Raw genomic sequence first — 11,097 nt, 5'->3', positions numbered from 1 at the left:
CCCAGCTGACTTCCTGCCCTTTGGGCAGGGGGCTGGACTTGATGATCTCCCGAGGTCCCTTCCAGCCCTGATGTCTATGAAATCTATGAAATCTATGAAACTGTCTTAAGAGACTACAGTGACCCACAAAACCAAAAACAGCAATAACACTTATTTGCGTGGCTCATTTCCAAATTATATCTAAAGGATTGTGATAGTTCAAAGCAGCACTCTATATTCATTAAAACATTACTGTTATCAATCTATATGAAAAAAGCAAAATCAGAAAAGAAAATCACAAACTACAAGCAGAAATAAATCTGACAAGTCCTTCTTTGCCAATAACTACAATAATCCATTCACTGAAAAAATATGTTTTACTGCGAAAGACAACACAAACATTTTCTATAACAAAGATGAGTAATAAGACCCAGATCATAAAAAGTTATGCATATTCCCTTGCATCATTCTTTGCAAAGAGGGGCACCTTGATTAAAAACATGGGGCATGGCAATAAACAATAAACTCCATATTTTACTATTCTCTGCCCCACTCCCCTAAAAACTGGTTTGTCGTATTGTTGTATAAATATACAAAGGAAAAAAACAGAAAAAAATGTAAAGAAACCTGTTTATATTCAAATAATAGTACTTGCTGAAAGAAAATAAAAACCCATAAAATAATACTGTTGTTTCTAATACATTTTGAGTGACTAAACTTTCTCCATGTTTTGTAGCATTGCATAAGGAGTTAAGAGCTAGGGCATGTGTAGTTGAAACAGGGGCCCTACAATGAAGCAGTGGGTTTTTAAAAATGCTTCAATTTAGGTCTGATTAAACCCACGTCATGCACACGCCCTGCTGACTTACCTGCCACTCCAGCGGCAGGGGTGGAGGGTGAGCTGCCAGTGGATGGAGAGGTCCCTGGGCTGTGGGGGACTGGTGCTTCCCTCCATGGCAGTGGCGCCCCCTCCCCTCAGGCAGCACCCACTTGCAGGCACCCAGCTCAGGCAGTCCTAGGAGGCACCTCAGCCAAAGAGAGAAGCACCGAGCCCCGGCACAGCTCCAGCAGGCTCAGTGGGGTGGCGGGGCGGGAAATCAGCTTGCTGCTATTCTTGGGTGGAACCTGCCTTCCCGAGCTGCTGCCAGGTTGCCTGCAGGGCTTCCTGCAGAGCCACAGAGCTGCACGGAGCCTGGTGCTTTGCTTCACGACTGTAGGAGCAGCAAACTAAAACTCCTCGGCAAAGGAATTTTAGTTTGCTGCGCCCCAAGTCATTTAAGGCGCATTACTCTGCCAAACTTCCTATGGTTAGAATTAATGCGCTGGAATTAACACACAATATGCTGCCAAGGCATGCAAACACCAACACCATTAAAGCAGTGCAAAAGCATTTAGCCCATTTTAAAGTGTAGTGCTCACACCCCTCGTTTTATCTACACATGGCCTTAGATACTAAAAGGGATTAAGGTAGCACAACACTGGTGAAATGCTTAACTTTTAGGTATCTCTGATTTGCACTGGAAACCAAAACCCCATATTAGGCAAGGCATCTTGACTCCCCAGTGGTGCATGGGTAAAGTTGGGTGCCTCAAAATGGGATTCAAACAAGCAGTGTTCTCAGTTGGGAGCCTCCTCAAGTTACCCAACAAGAAGTACTGAGGACTGCAATGTGTCCTGGATCTTGCTCTTCTCCAGAGTTTAGTTCTTACAGTACTTTGCGGAAACACCTCTCTTCTCTTGGGGTCCAGAGTCCTGAATCTTATTTTAAAAAGTAACCAGGAACCACTCCTCTGTTTTAAACTAGGGGACAGCAGAATGAAGTGATTCATGTGTGTGTGTGTGTGTGTATATATATATATATATATATATATATAACTTTGTGGTTAGAGCACTTGCCCAAGATGAATTAGGTTCAATTTCACTTCTGCCCAATATAATTCATGCTCACAGCTACAGTTGTCAGAATAGAATGCCCAACTATCTGTATATATAACAGTCCAGAGGAGGGCACTGTCTGCTCCTCCTGTTAATGCTGTGCCAATATGCATAAAATAATATAAGATTCATTGGGCTAGTGAGAGACAATAAGGGGGAACAGGACTCCAAGAATGTTTATATGTTTTATCCAAGATTGGCCTTGCCAGCCATCTTTGGACCCACAGACAAGGCAATCATGGAAGATGATCATCCTTGACTGCTAGGGATTGCTGCTGCTGCTGCTGAATGTAAAATACCTAAATAGACCCTGGGGCAAGTACTGGAACCAAGAGTTTTGGTTCCCAAAGTAACTGCCCTAACTACTAGGCTACGGAGTCTACAGAGGTTTCCCTTCTGTATTTTCTAGGCCAGAATCTTGAATTCTTGCTTGCACAAAGGCCAAGCTCCAGCACAAGGAGTGGAGTATATTCCCCACAAAGTGCACCACAAACATTAGTCTGAAGGTTAGGGCATTCTGTTGGGAGCTGGAAAATGCAGGTATAAATCATCTCTAGCAGAGCAGGGAATTGAACCTAAATCTCAGTATCCTTTGTCAACATTTCAACCACAAGGCTATGGGGCGGGGGGGAGGAGGGTTAGAGAGATGTGGGGAACAGAAAGCAGTCACTCCCAAGGTATTTTGCATGGTTCCTACTTTGGTAGGTCTGGATTTCGTATGTATGTAATTATGCATTAGGCATGTGAGAACACCTAATGGGTGATACCTCTCAGGGGATTTATACAGGGCAATACCTAATTTGTGGGCTTAAGGGGTGAGATAGGTATCAATGGAGTTTTCATATCCCCAGGGTTAGATTGCATTTGAGAAGACATTTCAAGATTATGACTATAGACTTAGGTACCTACTTTTTGGTAACCCCAACCTTCCTCAGAGTTCTTTTTTCTTCTTTTTTTTGGATTGGTTCTTAGATTGGTATTAAGGGAGTGATGCCAATTTATGCTAGCTGATTATCTGGCCCTACATACTTCCATTTCCAAGTCATTTCTGATTATTTATTATATCCCCAAAGAAGCAGACAACTCTCATAAGGTCTTCTTAAAGAATGGGAGTATTTTAAAATATACTTTCCCACTGTCTTCTCTAGCACAGGCCTGTATCTTGCTACCACACAAAGAAACAAAGAAAACAAAGATGATCCGCTGACCAGCAAATGAGAAAATATGTCCATCCCCACACATAGCGCTGTCATGCAAACACTGTCCTGAGCTTACTGCTTTAGGCAGCTTGTTGCTTTATACCCATTATTATCCTGAAAGCAATCAAATAACAATGATTCTTCTTTATCCCACCCTTAAAATAGAAAGTAAATGGAGGAATGCCTTCTACTCAGCTTGAAGCAGTTCCCTGTTCCAAAGCTCATTTAAACTAACAGACAAGTAAATTCAGACAAAAGAAGGCTCTGAAGCTCAACTATTTACCTTGGAAAAGGTCATAAACCCTATTCTTTCAAGAGAATCCCAAAGCAAGCATGAAAATAAACAAACATCAAGAGGCAAACTAACTAGTGGAACAGAAAACAGGATCTGACGCTGCAACATATATTTCAGCTTATGCGATTCTTAAACATAAAATGCCTGACAAAATGCAGATTCCTCTCAACTTTTTGAAAAACAAAGGTATGATGAGCATTTCCTTGATTGTATTAGCTGTAAATTCAGAGCACAATATTATGCTCCTCTTATTTACAGAAGCATTTCAAAGCCCATTGTTCTCTTCAACAATTTCTCTTTTGACACAACTAATCGTCTTCATGTTCTATTTCCTAAAAGAAACATCTTCCGAAATTGTACCCTCAAAAAGAATATGAGGACATGGTCCTCTTTACTACTTTCCCGTATTCATATGCAATCAAGGGTATTAAGTACTTTATGCCAATTCCTCTGTACCCACATAAGGGGACAGCAATTCCCGTGGTCTTTACTCATTTCTTGCTTGGTTTTTTTGCACCAAATCCTCAGCTGTTGTTAATCTATTGTAAGTAATGGAGTCACAGTGATCTGTACTACCTGAGTTTCTGCCCTTTAATTCCCATTGGTGAAATATTTAGAAATAATAACAACTGAAAAGAAAAATGGTTGAATTTTTTAACGTCCTGTAATCTGAATATGCTTTTTGTCAAATTCATGCTTCATGGCATTATCACATAATAAGAAAATCCCACAACAAAGATTAGGGTGGTATGAAAACTGTCCTATGTGGGGAACAAAAGTGAATCAAATATGTTGGCAGGTTTCAGTAGAGCAAAAGCAAATCTATAGGATTGCACTGGAAGTTAGCCTGTAGCTCCAATTGCACTCTGGAGACTGTGGTTTTGCTCCTGAACAGAAAAATGGTGAAAGAGAGCTAGAACAAATTTGCAACACAGCCAGCATATCAATTGCTAATACTATCTGGATTACACCTCAATATTACTGACAGCGACTGTTAATCGTTCCATCTGGGACAGAAAGAGTTGGGTAGCTGTGCTGGAAAACCATTTCTCACTTTCACTGGTAAATAAGAGAAGACTAATGGAAGAATGTTTCTCAAGTGTTAATAAAAATGTTCTCTTTGGGGCAGGGGGCAGGCATCAGGAATTTTGAGCAATTCTTCTCCTAAAATTTCAACAGCATTTCCCGGAGGAATTTCAACCTACAGGCTAATAGAACTATTTTGATCCTCAAATATGTGTCAGCATATCAGCATAAATGGTTTCCAAGATCTGGTATTAAACATTTTGGTCAAAATGCTAATTTAATAATATTACATTAACCCACATCATGCCACAGTAGTTACTAACCAATCCCATTTTTTGAAGTGCTATGTATGTGTGCTTTATTTTTTTTCCTGTGGAATTTAGGGCTATAACAACATTAGCAGGTGTCTTTCACATCCAAACTCTATTTCATAGATTTCATAGACATTAGGGCTGGAACGGACCTCGCAAGATAAGTACATCCACCCTCATTATCACATTACTTTCCTATAAAAACCAGTTAATTTATACAAAGGAAAAACAATATGTAGAGAAATTAAAAAGTCACACACATTTTCAGGGAAAAATTTCTCCAGTGGTATTGCACTCTAAGAATAAGAATGTATCATTGGACACTGTATCTTGAGAAAAGCTCACAAATGCAATAAGACCCAAGCCTTTTCTAATTTGTGCTACTGTTTATTAACTCCTGATGCACATTGCCTGGTAAACACAAGAGTAATTGATAAATTCTTGTTACACTACCCAAATTACACAGACAGCCTGTACTTACCCCAAGTCCTCCGCAAGGCAACAATGAAAAGAGCTTTTGAGACATGTTGCCTGTATGTTAAAAAGAAAAGACAACAATGAGCATAAAGAATAATCATCATTAATTCAATCCTAACTTATTAATCTTGCTAACTAATAAACAAAAACACCATAATTTTAGAATAAAAATGAATTAGCTGAAGGTAGCAAGTCAGTCTTTGGACCCTGGGTTTAAATTTTGAAATATTTATTTTCAAAAGAGCCCACAAGTGTAAAGAAATCTTCATTCTTAATTCATGAGTTGATTCTCCTGCTAACAAACATACCCCACCCACCTGTGGCAAAAAACAGCACTTCAAACTTGGCACACTCCTGCACCTAGCCCAGCTCATGCCCAGAAGAGGCACTGCATTAGTTGAACCCAGCTCTGCACCATTTGTATAGATCAGGCACTTCATTGTGGCTTTTTTGGTGCTTTTATCTACTAGCTGTTTGAATCAGCTTTAGATAAAAAAAGCCAAAAAGCCCTGCTAAAGCTCCTGATCTATGCAGATGCAACGGAGCTTCTAATGTGAGAACTAATGTGCTGCCTCTTCCAATAAAGCACAGCTTGTTTGTTTTTGTCCCACATCTGTAGAGGGGTGTCTAACTCTGGATTCTTTTAAAAAAACATCCTTTTTCTCCTTGAATATGTAAAGTGTTTTCTCCTCTTGGTTTATCTCTTTCCTACTACTTTACTTGTTGTTTACCACCTGCTTTACAGATTTCTACATGATTATTTTAAGTGCCTATAACAAATGTAAGTTTCTGCATATTTTATCAGTAGTGTATGAACTGATAGCATTAATAAATTAATAAAACTTTATAAAACATATTTTATACAAAATGTGTCCAATTTATTCAATGTACAAAAATAGGAAAATGAGTTGTTACCCAGTTTTTATTCAGTCCTATATTCATTTTTAAGACTAGCGAACCAAGTGTTTGCCTTAATAAGATCTATTAAAACTGGATGAGGATGTCCAGGTTTGACCCGTTTAGTGTATGAGTTTATAAGGTGATTGATCCTACAGCAGTCATGCAAAAGAATAGAGATTTCTCCCATCATACCACTGAACTAGTTTTGAAACTTTACCGTATGGAGGAAATGCTACAAAGGATTTCAATCAAGTTGCTTGGGAGTAACAACCTACTCTGTGGAAGAGGCATGTGTGAGAGTTACTCATAGTTAAGTGGTATAAATGAAGTGTATGGAGAAGATTACAAGCCATCACAATCTTTTTGCACTGAGAAACCAGACCAGAAAGTCTGAGATGAAGAAAGTGCCTTACAGTGCAGTCCCAAGACAGACTGAACTTGCAGCTATTTCATTTAATAGAATAGTTTATGTTGATCTGGTCACAAAATGTGGAAACCACACTGACATGAGAACCTAAAGAAAGCCTCCTAGAGGACTATGCAAGGGTCCTGCAGGTACAGTGGGTGGGTAGAATCTTTTTGTGCCGCAAGTCACTCTATATCCAGGTGTTATGGTATTAAAGGCATGACAGGGAGGGGATCAGAAAGAGGTTACTGGCTCTCTTGCTATGCAAAATCATTGCCTAGTGAAAATGCCATTTTCCAGATAGAAATGCCTGGGAAATAAATGAAAATCATGTAGCTAAAAATAAAATCAGATACCATTAAAATGGGAGGAAGAGTTCATGACTAAATACACTGGAGCATGAGATAAAAGATGACATACTGAAAAAAATTTTTTTTTAATCCAGTGGCAAACAGATGGGACATGAAGGGGGGAAATGAATTCTCAGATGTGTCCATGAAGCTGTGCTAGTTATGCACAGAAAAAGCCATAAAAGACAGATGGTGAGGCAAGACAGAACTCCATCAGCAGATAGTATTCAACACCGAACTAGTGACAAAGGAGAAAAAGCAGCACAAAAACTTTTCAACACATTGCAAAGTTTAGCAAAACATGCACTCTCTATTCCACAACCATCAGAGAAGTAGATAATTGTGTGGTAAGAAAACAGGAAAAGAAATCAAGCTCTCATAGAAAAAAAAACAGTATGGAAAGGCTTTTCCAACAAGTGGGACCATTACCCAACTAGTATCACCACAATGAAAAGACCGTCAGCTCTCTTGATGAAAAGACCCAAAACCACTGCAAAAATTTTCAAAATCAGACAGTTCAAGAGGTTCTTATAGATGATACTCTGAAAGAAACTGATGACTCGCTATGACATGTTTCTTCCACCGAATGCATCAGTAATAGAAAAGGACTGTAATGTTCCAATTATGGTGGGACGAGAGTAAAAAGTGTATAATAAATTCCTCAGCCTAGTATCAGGACAGGGCTTCCATGGTTAAAATTCAGACACCTGAAGAAAATGACCGGCCTAAGGCATGGATAATATGATATGAGTGGTCTATTACTGTTGGATAAAAAAAAAAATGAGGCACAAATAAAGGGGTGCTACAGTAGGAGAATCACAAAAGTTCTCTTTTCTGAAATGACAAGCCACAAAGAAAGGGGAAGATGGTGATACAAAGTTAAGTGTCTAGACAGCAAACACCCATATGTTAGGGGGATCCTCATGCATATGGCAGTCTGTCTGTGTGATGCATGATGCAGAATTGAGGGTTTGGTAAGTGAAGGAAGCAGTGGCAAAAAACATGCCTTTGGGGAAAGATGCATTGCATGCAAGTTGGCAGAAAATGAGAGAGGTTTAGGGGCCTAATTCTTTCCCAGTTTCAGATATTTAGTGAAAACAATTGTGTTAAGTAATCACTTTACAGCTATACTGAAATTGTAATGCACTAAGTATTCGTCACATGAAGGTACCTTCTTGTTCCACATTAAAATACAGCATTAGTGGCTGAGATGTGCTGACAGCATAGTTTTCACATTTACAAACTGTGATCATTAGAAACTTGCTTTTTACATTCTCTTATGACAGAGGAGGGAAAAATCAAACAGAATTTGCAGAACCTCTCTGGAAATAACTTGTGCTACTTCTGTGCTTATTCAAAAAGGTTTGAAATGTTATATCCTGTGATATTAAACCATAATGTAATGTGACACATCATCCCCTGTATTAACTTGCATCACATACAGATGTAATGCAACATGGCATGCTGTTTAGCACAGTATAGTGAAATATGAGTAATCTAAAGAGTAAGTTTTGTATAGCATAAAAAGTTGCATAATTATTAAACAGTCATTTGTAATAACTGAGCTGGTAGGTGCTGATTTAGGGAAAAAATAAATATATGCCTATGTCAACCTCTTCAGAAAAAACATTTAAGCATATAGTTAATTATAACCATGTGCTTACGTTCTAAGGACTTTAATGGGACTTAAACAGTTAAGCAACCTTCTTGAACACAGAAGTTGTCCTGAATCAGGGCCTCACAGTGTGTAACTGTAAAATATGCCTTTCTTAGCAAGGACTACGTTTCTGGCTCTACATTTATCCCATCTCCACTATTCAATTTTTCAGTCTTTCCTGGGCTTTTTGTTTGTTTTTATTTTGTTTTGTTTTAAGCTACACAGAAGGGGTTGAGTATTTTTTTTTAATATGCAACAAAATCCCATGAAATACGTGTGGTTTCCATTCTGCCAGCTGTATGCTGTGCTTCACTCGTAGCACAGGAGAGTGGGGGAGTGTACGCACGTGTGCACACATGAGTTGGGGAACCAGAGGGGGATTGATTTTTGTCACCATTTCCTTTCCTTTTAATTAAGACATCCCGCAATATGTTTTGACAGAATTAAAAAAAATGGAAAGTTGTAGATTTTGGTGAAATTTTCAATGGGAAACGTTCTTTTTTGATTTTATCATTTTGATTTGCTACATTTTAATGTTATATTCAAATATTAATTGTAGTATTATGCTGCTATGGGTTAAATTTAATCTTATTGAAATGCTTGCTGAGCATTCAAGAAAATGTAAAAAAAATAAAAATAAAAATTAAGCTTCTTTAGAGAGCCAGAATCCTAAAGCAACAGGAACTTCCAGGCAAATCATATACAAATTACCACCCAGAACCAAAGCACCTGTGCCAAAGACACTTCACTGTGTATTGTTTTAAAGGAGGGGCATGTGCACGCAGAAATGTGCGTAGATATGTGAAAGAAATCACAGCAACATAGACAGAGTGAGACACAGAGTTAAGGGCACAGCTAGAGTCAACACTGCAAGTATGATGCTGATGAAAAATTCTGCGTGTTGGTTGCAAGAAGCTTGCAACTATGAGCAAAGAAATCGTCTTTTTAAATTCCTCTTATGGTCAAAAAAATTTAACTTTAAGCATTCTTTGTAAATATGCAGGATTACATAAAAGATACCTGGCTTTGTAACTAAGTTTCTTTGTAACCAAAACAATGAGCAGCACCTAAAATTCTGTTAAGTCCTTAGATTAAAAAGGGATAACAATATTTCTATAGTATTACAGGGTATACTTAATAGTAGAATAGTCGAAATGATTAAATAAATCAAAATAATGAAGTCCAAATGAAATAGTTAAACATGATCAAAATGCACCATTTTGACAAATATCTTCCAAAATCAAAATTTTCAGGCTCTTCATTTAAAAAAATTAAGATTTTTCAAATCAATTTTTCAATTTCATATTTCAGTTGATTGAAATATTGGAATTTCCTGTAGAAGGAAATTCTGTTTCCTAATCAGCTCTATCAAACTGTAAGTAGTCTTTGACCTTCGACATCCCAAAGAGCTTGCTTAATAAAATATAAAGAGTGATATAAAAAACTGCAATCAATCTGATTTCCTTTTATCTTGATGGTATCTCGCGCCAGAACTAGTGCTCTACCTCAGAAAAAAATCATTAACATCACTTGCATTGCAGATCAGAGAGACACTTAAGCACAGTGATGACAGTAGTTACTATATCTGAAAAAGGTGTTTTTTCATTATATAGCCAAAGCTCAGTGTCTTGTGCCAAGTGAAATAAAAGTCTAGTGTATAGTGTGACTCCTAATATTTTGGGATACATAATGTAAGATTTTAATCACAGGAGTATTACGTAGCCCCAACATTTCTGACAGCATTTCTTCTCATATTAACTGTTATTGGTTTGTCAAGATACATAGCTTTCTGCCCCAGTTATCCAAGTTAAGTATCCAGCCCCAGCATTGATCTTATAAAAGCATGTCAAGCATTAACCATGCATCTCAACATTACTTTTGTGACATTTCACGTGGCAGTGATGCTGGATTGTTTCTAATCTATCTATAAAAGCATTTTAAATAGAATATTTCTCATTTTTAAAGCACCATACAGTGAATAGCTATAAACATAACATTCAGCAGTATCTATACCCAATGTGACTGAAATAATGTTTAAAATATTTAAAATAAATGAAAATAACAGCAGAGCAATTCTGACAAATGTATTTTTATCTCATATTTTTTAATTGAATGACACAAGGATATAAAAGATCCATTGCATTCCAAATTGCCATTGCCCTGATTTCTGGTGAACAATGGATAACATTAATGGGTTAACACTTAGATGATTTAGAAGCAAATGTGGGGAAATGTCTATTGCTGTTTTCCAGCCTGTGCATTTTACTAATCTATATTTGGCTTCTATTGCAAGATTCTCATTCCACATTGCAATGCATTTGGAAAAAGTGATTTTTTGTCACACTGCTTGCCAAGTATTTTAAACTGACACCAGCTATGACTAATGACAGTGCTGGAATGTGCTGTTCTCAGTAGAATAGAGAGGCCTGTACAGACCTAGGAGTTTCCTGGGGTCCAGCTTCTGTCTGTTCAGAGGGCTGGTGCCATACAGCAGTGAATGATGTTCAGAGTGAACCAGCTGTATTTCCTCCAGACTGGCTTTTCGACCTCGAATGCGCTGAA

General features: G+C 37.9%; 1 protein-coding gene across 1 annotated transcript in view; it reads right to left on the bottom strand.

The window, feature by feature from the left end:
- The window catches only part of HDAC9 (histone deacetylase 9), a 411,737-nt gene that overhangs the window by 206,112 nt on the left and 194,528 nt on the right, over positions 1-11,097 (bottom strand). Inside the window, exons 15-16 of the mRNA XM_019534292.1 lie at positions 10,972-11,092; positions 5,227-5,276 (exon numbers count right to left, since the gene is read on the bottom strand). Coding sequence (XP_019389837.1) covers positions 5,227-5,276; positions 10,972-11,092 — 171 coding nt within the window. The remainder of the gene's footprint in view (positions 1-5,226; positions 5,277-10,971; positions 11,093-11,097) is intronic.

This window comes from Crocodylus porosus, unplaced genomic scaffold (genome assembly GCF_001723895.1).
Source record: "Crocodylus porosus isolate Cpor-Errol unplaced genomic scaffold, CroPor_comp1, whole genome shotgun sequence".
In the NCBI taxonomy this organism is placed as follows: Eukaryota; Metazoa; Chordata; order Crocodylia; family Crocodylidae; genus Crocodylus; species Crocodylus porosus.
Note: the sequence above shows the minus strand (reverse complement) of the source record. Positions and strands in the feature narration are given on the sequence as shown.